Source organism: Nestor notabilis, unplaced genomic scaffold (assembly GCF_000696875.1).
Source record: "Nestor notabilis isolate BGI_N333 unplaced genomic scaffold, ASM69687v1 scaffold12814, whole genome shotgun sequence".
Lineage (NCBI taxonomy): Eukaryota > Metazoa > Chordata > Aves > Psittaciformes > Psittacidae > Nestor > Nestor notabilis.
Genome location: NW_009926115.1, coordinates 4,352 through 26,232, shown reverse-complemented (window position 1 = coordinate 26,232; position 21,881 = coordinate 4,352). Strand labels below are relative to the sequence as shown.

Genomic DNA, 21,881 nt, shown 5'->3' with positions numbered 1-21,881 from the left:
CTCTTTTTTTTTAGACACTTGCTCTCTTTTACTTTCTGACCTTATTTTTACTGTGATTGCCAGCAAGCTGCTCATCACTGTGCTAACTTCTGTTCTTGTGCCCTTCCCATACCGGTGGGAAGAAGATCATGAAACTAGCAGGGATTGTGTAGTTCCAGTCAGTTTAACATTGCTGCCACTGCCACAAGCATCAAATTTTATATTGCAGGAGAAGAAAACACACTCATGCAACGTGATGAGCCTAGAGGCTTCTCCCACTTGGATGTTTAAACAGAAAATGTATGGGACTTTATGCAACCCTCAGATGTAAAGCCAGTTTCAACTGCTCTGAGTTTCAATTGAGTATGAAACACATCCTTTAAAAGCACCACACAAAAAGTATTTTTTCAGGGTTTTGAGCAATTTGTCTGTTTCATTTTACCTCACATGCTTTAATGTGCTTTAATGTCACATTTCATATTCTCTGGACATGCCCTGGTGCATTCCTGTGTTTTCTACACAGATGTACATACACATGCGTGTGCACACATACACACACACATACATGCACACATCTTCCAGGGAAAATGTGTGCATCAGAGTACGTTCATACCTCCTCTGACATATAAACAAGAAAAACAGTATAGCATTCCCATGAAAAACAAAATGTTGCCTACAGGAAGTCTCTCGATGCCACAAACAGCACACAAGGGCTGTCATGGCGTGTCAGCCTTCATCCACTGCCCAGTCTGTATTGGAACGCTGAAGCAAAGCAGCAGCGTATGACTTTAGTTAACTTTTCCTAAGTTTTCCTCTGGCAGATGGATGAACAGTTTCTGTGAAGCTCTCATCTGTTTACTCGTGGGCTTTTTTGACTCCACGAATTTATTATTAATGTGCCAAATTATGTTGTTTGCACCAAGGGTCAGATCATCATTTATAGCTTCTGTGTAGACTGAAATAAATCCCACTGTTGGGACAGACCACTCACTCCCTGGTGCTGCTAGCACAGTGCCTGGTGCTTCCTTTGATCCAGCGGGTTTTAATTTATTTTTGCTCTGTGTAAAACTTCAGACTGCTTTGATAATTAATACCCAATAAATGTCATGTGTGAGGCTCACTGACAGTTGCATTGAAGAAAATAGGCCAATTAAGGCGAGGAGAGAAATATATGTCAATAACTTAATGGAAGTAACATTTTAGCTGGAAGGACTGCAGATTTGGGCAACGCTGGCTTTTTGAGGCGGGGGAGAGTTTTTCTTCAGGTTCAGGGTTCTTTTAGTTGCTCTTTTACCCTCATCACCTTCTTTCAGCATTATGTGTTCAAATCTAGGTGAGCTGCTGTGGTTAAAAAGGAACCATATGTGTAGGCAAAAATATCTTGTAAGCTCAAATGAGAGATAACTAGGCGCTCCTGCCTGGTGCTGATGGGATTACCAGCTCCTGTAAATCACTCGGGCAGAGAAGCCCGAGGTGACACTTCAGACTTGTTATTACACCAGGGATATTGGTTCCATTTAAAGTAAGAACGTGGGGTCATCTTAGTGTGGTTCAGTTCAAAGCTTTGAAAATGCCTCTTGTTAGAAAGATTTGAAGTAAGCAGTTTTGGTCCTTCTGCAGCACAAGTATGTCAGTGGCTGAAAGAAGTGGCAGCTGAGCTGATGTGCTTGCCCTGTGCCCAGCCCCCTCTTTAAACCAGGTTTTCTTTTAAAACAACAAATCATAAGAAGAGGTGACTGAAAACTATTTTGTAAGCAGCTCTCTTGTTTGGAAGATGCTGTATAACAGAGGCACTTCCTTGCCTTTGATTTTTCTTTTTAAAAGGATTTTAAAACCATGTAGTCCTTGTCCTAAGATACGCTCATTACAGAATTCAGTGACGTTCCCTGAAGTCACAATCTCTCTTGAACTGTTACCCCCGGCTATACGAGGAGACAATTTGACTTTGCATGAAGTTTTGAAAACCGTATGTGGGGATAATGTTTCAACTTCATGCTCTCTCTGCACTGCAAATGACAAAATCCACTTTGAAGTGCTTTTTCATACTCCCTACCACTGCCTTTTGCATGTGAATGAATATTAATAAAAATAGACCTGTGCTCACTGTTGTTTTTAATAGGATGTTCTGTCATCTCTTTAATTTTTCTGTCTCTTGAATTTCCTATTTTTAAAAATTTTATTTTGTTTGTAGTGCCAGGCCCTATACCTGCTAAGTCAGTGAAGGGAACTCCTTTTGAAGATAAGATCTTCCTCAACTGGAAGGAACCTGTGGATCCAAATGGCATCATTACTCAGTACGAGGTAATCATTAAACAGCTACCAAGCATTGGATGGGGCTAGGAAAGAGCAGTAAGAGAGGTGGCTGACGGTGGGTGTTTGTGCTCTGTAGGCAGCTATTCGATTATATGCTGCTTCCATTTACAGATTTATGGGATTTTGTGTAGTGATTAGATACTCAGAAATCATAATTGCTGTGCATTTGTTGTGGCCTGGCTGTCCCTGTCAAGTGGCTTTGGCATGTGACTGTAACAATATTACAATCCACGTGGAAGGTGCTAGTTTTTAAAATCTTGTATTATTACTATATAGTCCTCCAGAGCCATGACAGCCGTGATCTGTGAAATCTTCTTTGTTGGAAAAGAAGGTTACATGAAAAGCAAGATGGTTATTATATCTATTTGGAGCAATGTTTTTTTAGCTTTGTCAAATCTTTAGGTATCACCCTGCAAGGAAACCTCCATATATACTCTGTTTAAAGTGTATTTAGTACATGAGCCTTCTGGGGACCTCCACAGGAGGTTGGCAGGAAACACAGCTGATTTGAGGAACAAAGACCATCCTCTTCAGCACCACATTTTTAAAGGACCAGAGGACAAAATTTTGTGTAGTAATGAATTACAGGAAGAAGAGAAACTAACCAAACAAAACCCCTCAGATCTGTTTATCTATTTAATGCTAACACAGTTCCTTAAATAGTGTGGGTTAACCCTGGTGGGCAGCTCAGCCCACTCAGCTGCTCGTTCACTCCTCCACAGTGGGATGGGGCGAGAATCGTAAGGGCAAAAGTACAAGCTTTTGTGTTTTAATCACATCCAAAAACAGCACCTTACAAGCTGCTAGGAAGAAAATTAAATCTGTCCCAGTCAAAACCAGTACATTAAGATATCACTGCTGAATTTAAATATATTAGCTTGGTTTGGACAGCATTTAAATGTGATTATTAGAAGAGGAGAGGGAAGTGTATTAAAAGACAAATAAAGGGGTTTAGTTGAGATGGGCAGGATGGCGGGGGTGTCTTAACTTCGATGTAACAGTGAAATTTCACATACATGAACTAAAATCACGAAGAAAGAGAGATGAAGGGCACCTGCATAGCCTTTCAAGTGAAGCAGACTCTGCAAGTCCCCATGCTGTCCCCAAGATAACTGGGTAGTTAGATAAGCATGTGTCTTTTGTTTCCTTTCCAGCTAAGCTAGCCTAATCCACTTGCACCAAAACCTGTAACAATTGTTAGAAAACTAATTGTTTTCACAGGTCAGCTATAGCAGTATACGGTCATTTGATCCTGCAGTTCCAGTTGCAGGACCTCCGCAAACTGTGTCGAAGCTGTGGAACAGCACTCACCACGTCTTCTCACACTTGCATCCTGGTACTACTTACCAGTTCTTTATACGTGCAAGCACTGTCAAAGGGTTTGGACCAGCAACCACAATCAATGTGACAACTAACATCTCAGGTAAAAACAAAAACAAGAGCAGGAAAAAAAGGTAATGTTTTTGAAATTTGGGGTTTTTTTGGGTATGGTGGTTTGTTGGTTTTTTTTTTGGTAAGACTGGAAAAATCATGAAATGGGAAAGAAAGCCCCTAAAAATTCTATCATGTTGTGAAACTATAGAACTGAACACGTTTTTGAGCGTATTTTCCAGAATAGCATAAGTTCAGGGATAAATCCTTGCATGACATGAAAATTGCACACCTGTAGTGGTTAACTGATTTTGTGTAATCTTCTACATTCATCTAAAGATTATGAAGTGCTGTACAAACCTTAACTAATTAAGCCTTACAGCACTCCATAGGTCACTAAGTACTGTATTTGTTTTGCAGATTAGTAAAGTCAGATGCTGACTTACTCAAGGTGAAACCACTTAGCAGCACGCAGCTATAACAGAATTGGGGCGGTTAGGAGGAAGTGTGAATTTTCTTTTGCCAGATTCATATAGGTCTGCTTCCTCGTGCCTTTATTCACTTACCGCAGTGCACCAAGATTGGCACTGTTTGTCTGAATACCACACTGCAAGCTCTAGAAGAAAGTAATGTCAAATGCCATGCTTTAGCTTTTTTTTTTTTTTTAATTTCAGTATTCTCAAAAAAGAAAGTCACTTATGAAGTTGATAGCAGAAGATAAGTCAATGTTATATCTAAAGAGACAGTTGATTTTATGACATGATAACTTCAGAGCTTGGCAGAGATCGAAGAATTCAGTGATTTAAAAATTTAAACAGCACAAAGCAGGCTATTTTCCTTAATATCTGCCATAATGAAACTTATATTGTCCTATAAAGTGGAGTTAATAATGTATTGGATTGCACCTACCATTTCTATGGGAAACTACTAACCTAGTCTCCTCACTCAGTTCCCAAAAACATGTGCATAAATGAAAATGTGAGAAAAATCAGACTCCTTGAATTATGTAGCAAGTGAAAGGCTGTAGTTGTCATAGTTAAATGGAACAATTTGTTGAATTCCATTCCAGCACATAAGCACTAGCACTCCTCATACCCCAACTCCTTAAAAAGAAACCTGCAACAACCAAACCACCAAAAAAGATAATCAAACAATGTGTTCTTTTCTGTTCGTCTAGCTATTAGGTTATTTTGAAGTCTAATATTTCACCCAGGTTACTTTGTGGTCCTTGTGTTTCTTCACAGTAAATCCTGGTTCATAAATTTTCATGGATAATGGTGGTGTAGTACTTGCATACTTGTCTTCTAACCATTTTGTAGGAGGGGAGAAAAAACAAAAAAGAAAGGTTTAACTATGTAAATAGCTGGCTAGCGTGTCTCTCCCCTGGACATTTCAGTATTTTGAGAAATAAGCACCTTAACATGTTTGGATTGTTTTCCACTCAGAAATTTTGGGAATTTTGTCCAGAATCCAGTCAACCACACTTTCTAGACATGGTATGGGCCTGTTAGTTGGCAAAACATGATTAATACTAGGAAATCTTAAATGCAGGTTATGACACCCTTTCTATCTGAATTTCAGCCTGGGTTGCTTTATACTGAACTGTTGTCTAGTTTCACTCTGCGTAGCTGATACATTTTATGTAGCAATGTGTTACAGGAAATGCTAGCTTTATTTTAATGAGGAGTGAAATTACTCATTTTAAGCAAGCTTACAAGTAGTTGCTGTGATCCTAGTGAACATGGTATAAACAGTAATTCATAAATGAACATTGTTTCTAGAAAATAATATTTCCTGATATGAGTAATATTTATGTTCATCTCAGATCTGGGACTGATGAAGCAAAGTTTTCAATCTCTGGTGCTCTTCTATCTATTGATATATTATTGTAAAATTATTATGACTGATATGATTGATATCCTGCTAGGAAGCATCTTTTTTGTGAAAATTAATTTTGAAATATACGGGCATCATTAACAATTTTATGAAAGATACAGCCAGATATTAAAAAAAAACAACAAACCCTTGTAGATAGTTTTCAAGCTTCTTAAAGATCAGTAATTAGTATAAATCTATTACTTTCTGAATCACAGAAAAACCTCTTTCTTTGCTGGTGCTAGAGCTGGAGTCAGCAACAATATTACCAGTAAGGACTGTAACAGGTTTGTGGCAGCAGAATAAAGTTGGATGGTTGAAGTAATCACCAACACCAGCCACCCAACCCACAGCATGGGGGTTGCTGCCCTGAAGACCTGACAGCCAGGTCATTAATCAATCAGTTCCTGAACTGCTTCTAGTTTTGACTTTGATCTTGTTTTTTCTTAATATGCTGGGATGAAGAATGCAGTGGTACAGAAGCTGATTAATAAGCATCTTGGCCATCCGTTGTTAGAAATGGATGGGTAAATGGGCATGGGAATAGACTCCTTCATACAGTTCTAGTCCACAGAGGCATGTCTATCCAAGCTCAGTTTTCCCTTACTTGGGTTGGTATTGACATAGTCTCCTATGGCCTGTAAAAGGAAATGTAAAAGGTTCTTGAATTGTTGGAGGAGGAAAAAGAGGTGTCAGAGGTTGGATCTTCAAGATGGTGATTATAGTTCTTTGTCAGGTAGAAAGAGTGAAGCCAAAATGAGCTTCTGTAGTCTTAGGGTTTCTTGGCAGTCACCTCCTCCCTCTATTTCTATCCTTGAATAAACCTGTTTGCCTTGATAGGTACCATGATTTGAGGGGGAGCAGTAAGGGCTGGGGCTATTGATTATCAGTGAAGTCCCCATTCGTGCTGTAGTAAAAGATTGAACCTGACTGGAAAATCATTAAAAAAAGTCTCGTGGCTGGTGAAGATTGTGGCTTTGTACTATATTGCAAACAGACATAATCTCATGAAAATTCAAAATGCTTTCACTGACTTGTTTCTCATTCTTTTCCTTCCCATTCAACATTAATCAGCTCCCACTTTACCAGACTACGAAGGCATCGATGCATCTCTCAATGAAACCGCTACTACAATAACTGTACTCTTGAGACCAGCACAGGCCAAAGGTGCACCCATCAGGTAAAAAAAAAAAAAAAAAAAGAAATTAAAAACCCCCAAATAATCAAGATTTTTTTTTTTGTTAATTATATGCTGTATTGAAGCTGATAGAGCTGTTCATTTCCAAGTGACATTCATTTGACATTACTGTTGTTTTTCTTAGCTAGACTGAGCTTGCCAATAGATCTGTAATGAAAAAGACTTTTTTTTTTTTTTTTCAATAGTCATGACCTGAATCATCCAGCTGTCTGTCCTGTTTGATTTAAGGTCCCCAGGACCAATCTCCTATCCATTATCATTTCATTTTACTTTCTCACAGTGTCTCTGAAATATGAGGTTGAAAGGTGTTTGTCAGAAAGTGGATTTGAAAATAACACTTCCTCTCCAGTGCTTCACATCAACTATTCTATAGCATATATGTATGATTGGAAAATTGGAAGCTCAGAGGAAATGAGAGAATAATAGTGATGAATACAAACTATTTGACCTTTCTCCTCTCAGAGTGCTTCTTACTAGAAATCATGTAGCAAGCTATTAAATTTTATTTGCCATGTCCTATAATCATATTAAAATGTTTCATTTATGTTAACTTTGAGGGGTCTTTCCCTTTCTGCACTCTATTGAGAGATAATTTAATTCTGTTTGCAAAGATTAGTCCACATCCTGCTCTTTACTTCTACTTGTTAGTGCAGAAATTTTGTGATATTATTTGGTTCCATTTGTGTTTTACTGATGTGGCTGCATCAGCAATATTCAGGGACAGGGTTGACTAATTGGAGGTTAATTAGCTACTGAGCATCAGAACCTTTTCATGCTCTTACCCTTGTGACATTTTAGAGAAATGCGAGCTAATGCATTTCATTCTGTGTTACATTAAGTCGGTTACTGTGGCTCAGCTGATGTCGAGTAATGTGCCTGAGCCCTAATATTCCCTAATAGGAAAATAAGCTATTTCTTACGTCTGTTTCCATTAAAAGAAATGCATGTTTAACATGGATGTTGTAGGGATGAGTACCTACAAGCATTTTTATATGCTTATCATATAGTCACCCTTCTGATAGATATGCTCAAGTTATTTATTTATATTCTGTCATAGAAGGTAATCTGGAGCCATCCCTTTTATAGGAGATACTGGTGTGTTTTATATTCATAAATAGTAACCCCATACATTTCTGAACTACACAGTTTCTGAAAGACTGACCTGGACTGAACCTAGGATTTTCTGGGGTGTGAGGAATGATAAAATGGACAGGACTACATCCAGTACAGAACTTGGATTCCTAAAATCGGGGTTTTGTTGAATTGATACAGTAGAAATCAGTCCCATGATCTGAAAAGGCTCCCAAGTCATACAAGTGCTTAAACTCACTACACACCTTTGTAGGTGCTTTTAAAGCCTTCCAGGTGTCCTGCTGCTGGCCATATCCAAAGCTGTCCCTATTTGAGAAATGAGGTATCTGTCTCTTATCTAATCCTTTCAGTCTTGTACGTGGTCTCCTGAGAAGGCTGATGCATAGACTTGCCCAGAGCATGCCTGCCAGACTCCATGGGGATCTGCTGACAGTGGTGAACATCTTCTTTACAGCAATTAGTGTGTAGCATTTTTATGCAGACAGCAGCAGACACCCACCTTCTGTCCCACCACTCACCTTGAGGGGGATCAGTCTCACAACCCACTTTTCTTTTCCTTCCTGGGGGTTTCTTTTGTGAACCAGTAACATGATGGGATGTGCCTAGAGGATTACTCGTACCTAGCTTGGGGAGCTCTGGTTTCTCTGCACTGTACTGGCAGGCAGGTAACTCCCTGCAGAGTAAACCTGCAGCACACCACCTCACATATATTCTCTCAGTTTTCCTCACTGCATTCTCAGTACTATGGCATGAGCTACAGCACTTATGAAGGTGGCAAAAAGGATCTATGTACTAAATGTTAATAGATAGTTTGATAGAGTATTAATAACTGTTGTTTGCGTATGTTCTCAAAAAAGCATGCATCTTTATTCCTGTCTCCCATCTTCTCTCTCCACTTTAATTAATTTCTAAAACCTAAGAGATTACGTTAAATTTCTAACATCAAAAGGCAAAGGAAATAGTCCTTCACCATAACCGGAGAGCTGGGTGTTTGTTTTTTTTTTTCTTAAAGCAAACCAGGTGTTTTATTCCTTGCTTGGAATAAGAAGCATTCTCCAGGGAAATGCAGAAGGCATGGTCTCATTCCCTTTCCTAAAGTTATGCATGTTGCAGTCAGGTATTTTTCAGCAGCTTCTCAATAGGGAAGATAAATGTAGCACACTGTAATTCTGAATTGATTCAATGCATTTCACTAAACTTTATGATGCATTTTAGTGAAGCTTTACTCCATCCACACTGTGGTTGTGTTTCCACTACAAGCTGGCTTGCTGCCATAATGAGTGTTAGTAGGTAGGTAGGAAAAAATGCATCACCATGCCTGCAGCTGGGATTGAGTAGAAGGGACTCAAATGCTGTTCTTCAGCCTGACACTGAAGAATACAGTTGGCTTTTTGAAAAGGTTTGTTTGCATCCAGTGCTCTAACCCCTGGAACTGTAGATGGTCAAAAGATCATTTTATGTAATAGCAGTATGTCCATGTTTAAAAAAAAACCCTAAATAATAATAATAATTAAAAAAGCTTAGTCTGATACTTTTTGCTTTGACAAACAGAATACTATGATCAGATTTTGTTGTACCTCAGCCTCTCCATCAGCACAGCCCCTCAGGAAACAGATGTTCCTTAACTCAAGTGTAATCTATATGCAGCTGTCAGTCATTTCTTTAAGACACTAGATGCCATAGTCATCACAGTTCAAACACGACTCTAATCATATCTTCCCTGTCAAGTGTTATCGTGTAATCTCCAGCATTCTTTATGGCCTCCTGAAGTTTTAAACCAAATTACAAACTAGAAATGCAAAGGGAGACGGGGCTGGATGGCTCAGGCTCACTCTGAAGCACATACTGTTTCACCATCAATCTTGCAGATGAGATCCCAGTCAGTAGAATCAATGGTGCTTCACTGATTCATTTGAAGATGTGATTTGTCACTGTAGTTCTTCTGAAGGATTCTAACTGAGCACCAGAAAAGCAATCATTTGTTTTCAAATCCTACTACAGATGAAGATTACAAACGGTGTATATCAGAATCAAGATAGACAACTTTTTAATTATTAAATTAATTTTATTTGATTAGTAAAGTGTTTTTTTTCTTACACCTCAATATGCAAAATCAGGTTGTTTTCATTTTGCAACAAGACTAATTCAGTGGACCATGGCAGGAAGCAACTAAAGTTGTCAGTCAGGATTCCAAGAGCTGGGGTTGTAACTCAGGCTTTCATTCAGTCTGGTACCTGCCAAAGGAGAAGATGCTTTGTCACCAATAGGGCTGAAGTATGAACAACATTTTCACTGCCATACCCCTTTGAGAGCCTGAATTTTTAACAGGGGGTGAAAAGGAAGGGGCTGTTGGAAGGGGCTTCCTTCAGCTGTCTATAATGGTCTTGGTCAATAAGGAGGTACGCTGCAGCTTTTCTTGAGTAAAAGAAAAGGAAAAAAAAAAAAGGGTTGGTTTTAACACGAAAAATAATTTCTTCATGCAAAATCCCAGCTGAGGAGCTCTTTACATACTGTGTCTTTCTCTGCATACGTGGCTGTCTTAGATGACTGTTTGGCCTTTATGATCCCAATAACTTATGTAGCAGGTTTTGAAATTTGTATTACTCTTCAGAATAGCTTAGAATTTATTTTAGTCACCAGGGAGAATGAATATTGTCATCTAGGTTTTTCCCTCCTCCCTCTTTATTTCTCTCTCTTATTCTTTCCTTGATGTATGGGAAGACCAGAAAAAAACTGCTATTGTAGGAATTCCCCCAGTACCAGTCACAAGAGAGCTTTCTCAATAATTGAATTCCCACCATTATACAAAAAATGTGTAGAAAATGTAAGATCATTGAAGCTAGAATTATTAATATGTAAAAAAGGAGAGTACATAGCCTTTAAACTTTCACGTATAGCCTAATATAAGACCACATTTGCAGTCAGTGAATACCCCGCTTTTGAAGTTGCAAATTTAACTTTAGCTTCTCTCTTCACATCTTACAGCAGGGTGTCCTTCCTGAACACTGTTATGAGTACATAGAGTAACAGTGCTGCTTTGGGGCCACTATAGCACTTAGTAAATGGGTTTAAACAGATGGTATCACAAAGGGCCCAGAGGTAAATGACTGTATTCCTCCATGTCTTGTTAGTCTATAATGTTGCATGAAAAATACAGCCAGATCCCCTTTCCCACAAGGATAGGCACAGCTTTTATTTAAAAAAAATATTTTGTCAAAATAATAATAATAAAAAAAGAACAAACAAGAAAACCAAACAAATAAAAATAAAATTCAACGAACAACAAAAAACACCCCCAAAAAATTAAAGTCTTGAAGACTTTATGGAGACTCTAAAGACTGTAAGACTGTGTTAACTAAAAGTAACTGTATAAATGCAGAAGCCTACAATGTGTATATCTGCTTCTTATTTTACACATTTTGTAGCTTTTCAGACATAGGAACCTAAAAAGCATTATTTTTTGAAACATTTTATGTAAATTGCTTTCATTTGAAAGTTTTTCCGAACCTTCACATTTTATCATTTCATGCTTATAATTTTGCAATACCTGTTCTATCACATTGAAAAACTGTTGCGTGTTTTTAGAGAATGCTATTACAAGAGACTTTCCTAATACGCAGCACTCGTGCCCTTCATCTTTGATTTTTAATTTGTTTTTGTCTCCAAAGAGACTTGACCCTTAAAGAAAAGATACCTCATTTACCCCTTATTCTATAAAATGTGGTGGGGAGGAGGGAAGGGTGGAGAGGGTGTTGTTTAATTTGGCAGCTGTGGTGGAGCTCTGCTTCTGAACTGTGTGACAAACTGGGTTGTTCCAGGGGACGGTTGCCTCTGTCATGTGCAGGCATTGTCTGTCCTTCTGCTTTCCTGGCTGGCTTTCTCCTCTGAAGTTGGCAGGTGTCACAGATGACAAGTTTCCTGCTCTCCTGGCACTTCAGAGAACAGAATTTGTGCCTGTCCCAGTCCTTTGGCAGCTCATGAGAGAAGACTGCAGAATGGAGGGAGCAGAGACACAATGTTTGTGTTCCCAGGACTCTCCAGTTGGTTGGCTGCCCAGTTTGGGAGTGGTGGTTTTAATCCTGCCTGGGTCCAGAACTAGGCCAGGGACGGAATGACAACGCCAGTAGTCATTTCTTCCCTTTGGATGTTGTAAACAAAAATTATTTTTAATATTTTATATCCTGACAAGTTTGTGAAATATCGATGCTTTTAGGGGGTTTTCCTAGTACATTAATTTTGAAGCACAAAGAAATATTCTGGGTGTTCAGGGGTCTTGTGGAAGTGATTTGTGGTGGAGGCCACATTAGCTGGGCATGGTTAAAACATAGAGTTTACCACAATAGGTGATTTATAACCAGGCTTAGTTCACAGACGGTTTATGAGAAACAGAGATCCATGGAACTTATTCGTCATTTTTTTTTTTTTTTTGTTTATCTTCTTTTTACCTGGAGTTTCAAAAATGAGATGACCTTGTATATTCTTTTTGGACACTTTGAAAGGGAAGAAAGAGGCTTTCCTCCTTAATGTTTTAGGTGCTAGGAAAAGGGAATGCTAACTTCTTCTTTCAGCTCAAGAAAGACATGAAACTAATTTCTTATTTTTTCTTCTCTCTTCCATTCCCCAGTATCATACTTCATCTCTGCCACTACAGTTATTGGGTTTTCTGGGCAGTACTAGCAAAGAAAATTGACAAAATAATTTAATGCTGCCCCATAAGTTCTGAAAGAAGGAGGATTGTGTTTGCCTATGCCTTTTGGAGTCCCTGCAGCAATGCACTGGCACTACGAGAACTCTGTTCAATTTTACTTTTTTTGTTTAGACAGCTTTAAAAAACACCGAGACAGGCAATTCCGATGGCTTAATTGAATAGCTTCAGGTCTTGTCTACATGCTGAGGCATATTTTCTTATTAATCTTTCATAAGGTCCTCAAATGTATCTGCATATAAGTGAGAAATTGTTTGCATGTATACACATATGTGCGTATGTGGACATATAGTTCATAAAACCCAAACCCCTCTTTTTTTCTCTCCTTTTTCCTTTTTATAAACTGAAGAATTGCCTCTTGCTCTCAATATGTAAGTTCTGTACTTCTGCACAGCAGAGGAAGCTGATAATGAGTTGGTAACAACCTGCAGTTAGGTAGTTTCCCTAAAGAAAAAGATTAATTATAATTACCTGTCCTATTTTGAGCAGGTGATTTTGAAAAGTGACCAAGCCATGGACCATTACAAGAGAGGTATTGGGAGTTTGGGATGGCATTTTAATAGGCCAAATGCTGTCTGCTTCAGCAATTTGTAACATTTTATCATTGACAACTGTAGGGGAATGAGGCAGTCTATTTTGGTGAAATGGACAGATTTCTGTCCATCTGTGCTTGTATTACAGCATGTCACTTGTACTTTAGATCTGCATAGCTCTGAGCCAGGATAGAAGCCACAGCAAGGTCAAGAGGTGGAGAAGCCTGTCAGCACATTCTGTATCTAATGATATGACAACTGCAAATTGGTGCTTCAAGCACAACCTGGAGGCAGTCATTACGTTGGGCCTTGAAGCTCAGCTTTCTCTAATATCGTTTCAAAAGAAGATGCTAACTTCAGATGCTTCCGATTAGCCAAGAATTTAATCTATTGTAGATTAAAATCAGATTCATTACTGGGTTTCTTCAATTAAAAAAAAAAAAAAAAAGATATTGTTGTTAGGAGGATTATTGTTGTTGTATGGATTTGCATTGTTGTTTCTCCTGGGGAAAAAAAAAAAAGAATTTTGCTTCTTTACAATGGCTGAATTAAATAACTCTGTTATATTTCAAGCCATTGTTTCTTCTCTGCATCCATGCATTTGCTGTCTTTTCCTTTTTTCTTCATTTTCTTTTTAAGTTTACAGAAAGCAATTGGGTTAATATTTTTAGGAGACTATAGATTTGACCCTAGCAAGTGACCTTAAAGTTATGCTGGTTTTCCTCTGTCTCACCAGTGCCTACCAGATTGTTGTTGAGGAACTGCACCCGCACCGAACAAAGCGAGAAACGGGTGCCATGGAGTGCTACCAAATCCCCGTCACCTATCAGACTGCTCTTAGCGGAGGGTCACCGTATTACTTTGCTGCTGAGCTGCCCCCTGGAAACCTGCCAGAGCCAGTCCCTTTTACCGTGGGTGACAACAGGACTTACCAGGGCTTCTGGAACCCGCCGCTGGCTCCTCGGAAAGGCTACAACATCTATTTCCAGGCCATGAGCAGCGTCGAGAAGGTAAGTGCCAACCAAACCTTTCTCCTGCAAAGAGTCAAAGGCACGCCCATGGTGACAGTTAGAGGACTGTTGAAGTTGCATGTAGAAGGCATTGGCAGTGGTATGGCTGTAATCCCTTCCATGCTGTGACAGCGTGGCAGCGTGCCATTCACGTCTCACACCGCCCTTGTGGGAAATTTTTATTTATAGTTTAGAAAACTGAAGGAAATTGCAGTCATATGTCCATAGGAATCTCTATATGAAGTGTCCAGCAGGTCAGAAAGGAACTAGACAGGACAGCCAGACTGATAGCTGCTATTCGCACCAGACCCATCGGAAAGGAAAAGCAGCTATGTTTACCCTTCCTTACATTTGGGTCTCAGCAGGGATTAAACAAATGCTGGCTAACAGGCAGCCTTGCCTTGGAGTCTTTTGAAGAAAATCTCACCTTCTACCTATGGTTATGAAAATTGCATATGCATCAAGTCGAATGGGGACAAAGCAGGAGATAATTAAACTGCACTGGAGCTGCTTGAGAACTGGATGCTTTTTTCTGACAGAAGAGACCATACCTTCTTTATAATTCTTACCTATAGACCTGTATGAAGCAAAGAAAGCAAAATAAAAGGTAACTGCTAGATACTCATCTATATTTCCCTCACTTGCTACAAATAATTCCCTTTACTTTTGTTGGCTTCCGGCAGACTAAATTGTAAGGGAATTTGCTTCATTCCTCAAGAAATAAATGAGAGTGAAGAGTAAAATAAAAATACTAAATACAAAAATAGATCTTTATTTTGGCTTTTACGTTTTGACAGATAAGTAGGAGATAGGGGAAGAACATACAATTTTTTACTTTAATTTGATTTCAGTTTGTGAGTGAGCTTAATTCTAAAATGTTTTTCTCTGGTATGGTTTAAAACTTTGGATCAGATTTCTGTTCCTAAAGGGATGTGGGAGGAAGTTTAAGGGGCTTTGCACTGCATTCTTCCAGGACAGAGTTCTAGTTATTGTAAGATAACCTCTAAGCTGCTGAATGTTTAAACAGTTGCTTTACTATAAACTGGTGGGAGCATGAAAATCATCAAGGGGAAGTAAATTATGCTCTGAAATATGCTGTAGGGTTGTGATGAGGGTTATGCTGTGATCTTCACAGACATTTTGGACAAAAGTGGACAAGTAAATCCAGTAATTGGGAAGAGTGCTAATTAGGTAAGAGTATTTTGATAAAATTTGCTGGGCTTTCATTTAGGTTGAAAAATTGTCTTTATGGAACACTTATGGGAAGCCTCAGCTCGCAGCTTTGCTTGTTCTTTATGAGCTGTGTTTGCAAAATAGCACCAACATATTTTGCCTGTTATGTGGCAATCTTCAAGAGGAGAGAGAATCCCAGGAGATGCATTCAGGGATGGAGTGCTGCCGGCAGCAGGACTGAGAGAGCATGTTTTATAGAATGAAACTGTCATTATTATATTTTCTAATTACATGCTAATATTGTTTAGAGTTATTTAATACAACAGCAGCTGCATCCACTCACTCAACCTTTTGCTATTTCAGTATGTTTGCCTTTAAAATGACTGCACATTGTACAAAAAGGTCAGAAAGCCCATTTGTGACTGACCCTCATCTGTTCAAGTTGTCCAAACTGTGCATAACCAAGTCATTTCTCTGTTTCTTTATTTCAATTGGTGACTAAACTTCTGAAGGACGAGGGGGAAAGTAGAATAAATATAAATTGTCTTTGCAAGTGCAACTTCTTCTGAAGCACATCACTGTCAAATCACTGTCTTTCCTGGGCAAGTTATATAGGTTATAGACTAACTTTGTCATATGTTAAGGAGTACCTGGACTGCTTGTGTGCTCATTCCATACTCAGAAGCATAAGGGAGCATGTTTCAATGTGCTTCATGTGACTCTGTTCAAGACTGTCAGGATGCAGCAAGACAAGTTTGGAGACAGAGCTGAAGAAGTGTACCTTCTTTGCTGCATGGTACTCTTGGAGGTCAACACTGGCTCGGGATTTCTATGCCATGACATAAATACAAGTACCAGTCCTTTTTTCTTTCACTGCACCCTCTCTCTCTATTCTTATGGCATGAGTTCCATTAGATTTTAATACTCTGAAATTTTGTTACATTTGGGCTGTCTTGCACCTTTTCTTCCTATCGTTATCCTGGATAATAGAGACCAATGTCTCAGTTTCATTTAGTTTTTTAAGGCAAGATCTCTCAGACTCATCTCCTGCTAAGACCACAGCCCTGAGCCACCTTGCTGAGTTGTCCCAGCTGATCAGCAGAGCTAAGATGAATTTATGGAGCAGGGAGGGCAAGAAAAAGTAACCTGATCTAACTGTTTTCTCTACTTTTCGCTCCTCAACAGGAAACCAAAACTCAGTGTGTTCGAATAGCTACCAAAGGTAAGAGGTTTGTCCCTCCACTCAAAGTAGCTTTTTTAATGAAATGTGGCATTTCTATTAAATATTTGAACCAAAGCCATAACTATTGCTCAATTTTGAGCCACTTGATTGTCTTAAAATGTAACTGGCTACTGATTCATAGTCTTTGGTCTTGGGCCAAAAGAGTACTGTTCTAGCAATACTAATGATTTAGACAAAATACACGCTCCTTTGGTTTTTTTCTACTCCATCTGTGGTTTTCAAGGTCTGCTTTTAGGCTGCTGGAGCATTGCAGGCGGCAGATAGATGGATTGGATGATAGAGAGCACACTTGGTTAAACTGTCTGTTATGCTAAAAATTATTTCCAAGCTGGGGTGGGTGGAAATAATTTAAATGAAGGACACAGTAGTTAATGTTCCTACGAGCAAGCTCTGAATGTTACCTAGATACAGGGGAGGGTTGATTTGAGGAAGGCTTGTGTCTTTGATAGCAAGTGAGGCCTAGGGCTAAGACTCAATGCATAGCTGTGAGAATAAATCATATTGACCCCACATGCAGTGGGTTAATCACATACTGCTCATTCAAAATTGCAGTTTCATCTTCAAATGAGGACTTAGTTGTTCTGCTTATTGTTATCTCTTGCTTTGACTGTATTTATAGCCATTCATTCTGGTTGCTTGATTGTGTCAACATGAGAGTTTTTTGACAGACCTCAGAAGCATAAACAAGAAAGGACTTTACAAATGCTGAAAGAGTACTCTGCAGAAACCCAGCACTACTTATATTGTCTTTTATAATTGCATATTGATATTCAGCATAAGGACAACTTTAGATATGAGCAAGCAGGCATTTAAAGTACTGTAGTGGCACATCAGCACCATTTTATCAATCGCTTCTTTCAATTTAAAACTTGTTCCAATTAAAAGCTGACGCCTCTAATGAGGTGTAGCAACCAAGCGTTTTCTTGAGAAACCAGCAAATAAAATGTACTTCTCAACACATGTTAATATTTTCATCAAGTGAGGTAAGCTAATAAAAACAGGAAATTAAAACTGTGAGCTAAATCTTCTGTGAAAAGTACATCAGCATTATCTTTCTTATGTTTACCTGGCAAGAATAAATGTTTGAATTAAGATACGTTTGCATAAAGAAATACTTATGTATCACAAGCATGTATTGCTAGGATGTGAGTCAAGGGATAGTCTTGAAAGGCTCAGAAATAACCTAAATTATTGCAGGACTGAGGAAGAGGAAAGCAGTGAACTGTCATCATAAATTTTCTGGATAGTAAGAACAAAACAGGGAAGGAATTTACCTGTCTTACGGGGAAATTAGTTTTTACTTAACTGTACTCTGTCCACTGATCTCAAAACAATGTTCACAGGAGCAATAGTCCTGTTGATGGTAGCTTTTATGCCTCCCGCTGCCGTAACAGTCACGTTCACCCCAGTGACTGTAGTCTGAAGGAAGGGGGAAATGAGCAAGTTTCTTACCATCATGACATAAATATTGCCTTTGCCACTCTGGCTAAGGACAAGTTTTCCTGAAGTAAACACCTTATATATCAGTACTATATTCCTTGAATGTGGAAGTAAAACCCAAAATCTTTTCTCTGAATTTATTTTAGTCGATTGATGTGAAATGTGGGAGGGGGCAGTATTGGGAGCAAAGGCTTTCTCTTGCTCTGATGAGAAAGATGCCCATTTAATAGGGCGTCATCGCTTCAAAGTCACATTCATTCATACCTCTCAAATGAGTTACACTGGTATTCTAAATCATGTTTTAAAAGTTGACATTGAAACTTCTTCCAGTGTTTTCATTGTAAAAATAATACCGTGATTTGTTGTACTTAAAGAAAAGTATACTTAATATATTTGTGTAGGTATATGTTCATCTGGTTGTGCTGATATTTTTTCATAGTGTGTAAGTTTGCTTTGAATCACTGACCTGGGAGACATCAGGTTACATTTGTAATATATTTATAGGGAAAAGATTACTGTCTCACCTAATGCACCCCATTAAAGCTAACATACCCTTTTAAAATCCAGCAAATTATCTAAACTTTGTATTCAGTTATAAAAGCAGTGTGTAGTTCTGTGTCATTTCCCATGACTTGAAGCAGCCTACAGCTGGACACAATGAATTTTGCCTTGGACATTTTGAAAAGGCATTAAAAATCATAAAAAGCTGGGGGAGGGGGAAATAACATTAAAGGTGTGTGTAAAAGCAAGACAAAATTTACCTCGTGGTGAAGTTCAGTATTACAAGCAAAGGTACTTTTTCATTTTATGTCATTCAAACATCTAGTGTAATTTACTTTGTATATTCACACTGATAAAATGTAAAGATGGGAAAAAATATGGTAGTAATGCCATGGTTTAGTGCTGGAGATGTTCATATCCCTGAAATTATAATCTTGATAATTTAACTTTCTTAGATGTGTTCTTTCCCTGACTAATTTTCTGTTTTCTTGGGCAGTTCCTATTAAAATAATTTACATATATTTTAATACATAAGGGTTTTGCGTGTACCCTTCCCACGGGTTCGCATTCCCTGCCTTTGAGAACTGATGGCATAGTTTGTTTATTGGTGTCAAACTAATGAAAGTCAGCAAATCTAAATTGAAGCGTTCAGACTTTTTTAGTCCATATATTCCAGGTGCAGTGTTCTCGTGCGCTTCTGATAACAAAATGCACTGAAGCACGAACTCATTTAAAAGATAGTGCCAAACCATGACTGAAGTATGTTGCTGCTTTTGATGTGTTCTTGAAACAAATGTTTTTGGAGTGAGCTGAGGGGCTTACTAGTGTCTGGTATATTAAAATACATTGAGTTAATTTTTCATGGAAGAAAATATTGGAACAGCACCAGGTTAAAAAGTAGTCTCCTGAGCAGTTCCTGTGTACTTGCAGCTGAAGTATGCATGCCAGAATGATTCTTTGATGGCCTTAATTTGAGGTAATAATAGGATTACCCCTTTATCTGGACACCTATTTCCACAAAGCTTGTAAGAATTTAATGACTTTATGACTTTTGCCCTTCCTCAGGTTGGACAAGGAGGTCCCATGTTATTAGATTTGGTGAGAGGGTATGAAAGTTGCACACAGTCTGTTCACATAAGTTTTGATGCTTGAGAAAACTAGGTTAAAAATATCTCCTTGTCACACAGGTGGTGGGTAGAACATATCTAAAGCACCATTTCCATTACATGTATAGCCAAGAAAATGTATGAGCTGTGAACCTTTTTAATTCAGATCTTCTTAGTAAGAAGTGATCAGCATCAATTAAAAAAAACAAACAAACAAAAAAAACCCATAACAAAACAAACCCACAAACAAACCAACAGTTAATTGTTCTCTACCTCATTATTTTTTGAATCTGGCTATGAGCATTACCCAGCCACTAATAATCTGTTATCCCACACATAGTAACTGAAGAAGGAGAAAAAAATAAAAAAAAATCTTATTTTCTGAAGTGCAGAAAAGGGTACAGAGACTGATGTAATAGGTCAGATATTCATTAGGAGTGGAAAGATGATGGAATTATGCTAAGAAATGTGCATTATTTGACAAAGAAAGTGTTACGTATGATTTCCTAAAGAAAGTTCTAAAACTAATTTGGTAACGCAGAGTTCAGCCAGTCCATAACATGCTCATAGCACAATGAATACATGGTAACTCAACCAAAGCATTGATAGAGGCATGAATAAAAGATGTGTGATTCTCATACCATGCACTTCTGAGTAAAACACAATGTTGATGACTGATCAGTCACATCTTGGAGCTGAGTCTGACTGTGTGAAACTTTGAATGGGTTTTCACTTGCACATGATGGCATTTCATTTTGCAGTCTAAAAAGTTATCAGCTGCTAAGAGAATGAAACTAGATTAACATGGTCAGAAAAGAGGGATGCTTCAACTTATTTGGCATGTAAATAGGCATTTAAGAGGACAGAAGGGACAGCAGAGCTGTTACTAAGCAGTATATGAAGTTGACATTTCTGACAGTTTGTAGGTTGCCAGATTTGAGGGTTACACTGATTTACATGTATTCTTTTGTTTTGTTCAGGGGACTAGAGAAAAATATTTAAATTTGAATCAGAAGGAATGTTCTTTGGCAGTAAATAAAGAGGTGGTGGGCCTGGCAGCTCTACCCCAATGTAGTTAGAAGGAATAAAAGAAGCCCGAGGTTTCTCATTCGCATTTAAAACATGAAGTTCATCACCTCCAAAGTTATTTTCCCCTGTGGTCTTCATTTATGTTATTAGTTCAGGCAGTGTAGAAGACCCTCTCTGTCTCTGTGCATGTTTGGTTCATACAGATGGATGAAAATGCCATTTGAGATGATGTGCATCTGGAAGTAATTGTGAAATAGCAGAAAATGACTTTTTAATCTGATTTGAGGAATAAAAAGGTCTGGGTGGTAACATTTCAACTGCAAGTGTACATTTAGTCCACCGTCATTATTGCTCTGAATTCATTCCCACAGCAGTTGGGGATTGGTCCAAAGGCCTTTGATGTCAATGGGAGTGCTCCCACTGACATTAATGTGCTTTGGATTAGGTCTTTAGAAGTCATAAATCTGTCTAGACCATAATTATTTCCTTGAAATTGTTCCTGATGATGTTTCTTCTCTTAGGGAAATTTGTGAAAGTCAAATCACCTCCTGTAGCAGGATGCTCAAATATGTCAATTACTGATTAATACCCAAACAAAGGGGAGATGTCAGATGCTAAATGTATATGAAACAAAACTTTTCTCACTGTTGTTATGTTGTTATCAATGTTCCTACAATGACTTTTAGCTGTACCATCATAATAGTCACTGAAGACCTGATCTACAATATGAATTTAGAGATGGATGCAGATGTTGCCTAAATCACATCTTTCTTTTCAGTCATTCATAGGAAAAATCTATTTACTTAATATGTTTAAACTTCAGTGGTCTTTTGCATAATGTCTTCTCTCTCACAAAGAGGAGGTTTTAACTGATTTGCTGAGCTTTCCAAAGATGGAAGAATAATATTAGCATGGTGTATTTTCCTCTTTTGTATGTGAAATTGCAGTGGCTCACTGAGCAACCACATCTGCTAGTTCTGATAAGTGATACCTTTAGTTGTAAATAAAAAATTGAATGATTCTTTGGTGGAATATTTGATGGCAGTTACAAAAAAGGTAATAAACTGAGGGACACCTCCAGATTTCCATACACAAAAGCTATAATGTGGTTATTTTCATATATGTGCAGATAATAGCAAAACCTTGGAATTCAATTGCCAAAATTTGATTTGAGTAAAACGGAATTTATTGTAACAGCAGCATTTATTAGGTAAAGCTATCTGATTGATATGCATGGGACAACAGTTTTCAGAGAATGTGTTTCCCATTCTTTATTCACCAAAGAGGAGTACCCTTTTTTCCTTTTTACTTGA

General features: G+C 38.3%; 1 protein-coding gene across 1 annotated transcript in view; it reads left to right on the top strand.

Moving 5' to 3' along the window:
- LOC104404858 (receptor-type tyrosine-protein phosphatase kappa-like) overlaps positions 1-16,471 on the top strand; it is a gene marked incomplete at its 3' end in the record, with an annotated part of 94,462 nt that extends 77,991 nt beyond the window's left edge. The window contains 5 exon segments of the mRNA XM_010013389.1: positions 2,171-2,280; positions 3,514-3,715; positions 6,613-6,718; positions 13,803-14,076; positions 16,435-16,471. Coding sequence (XP_010011691.1) covers positions 2,171-2,280; positions 3,514-3,715; positions 6,613-6,718; positions 13,803-14,076; positions 16,435-16,471 — 729 coding nt within the window.
- Between the last annotated feature and the right edge of the window lie 5,410 nt (positions 16,472-21,881).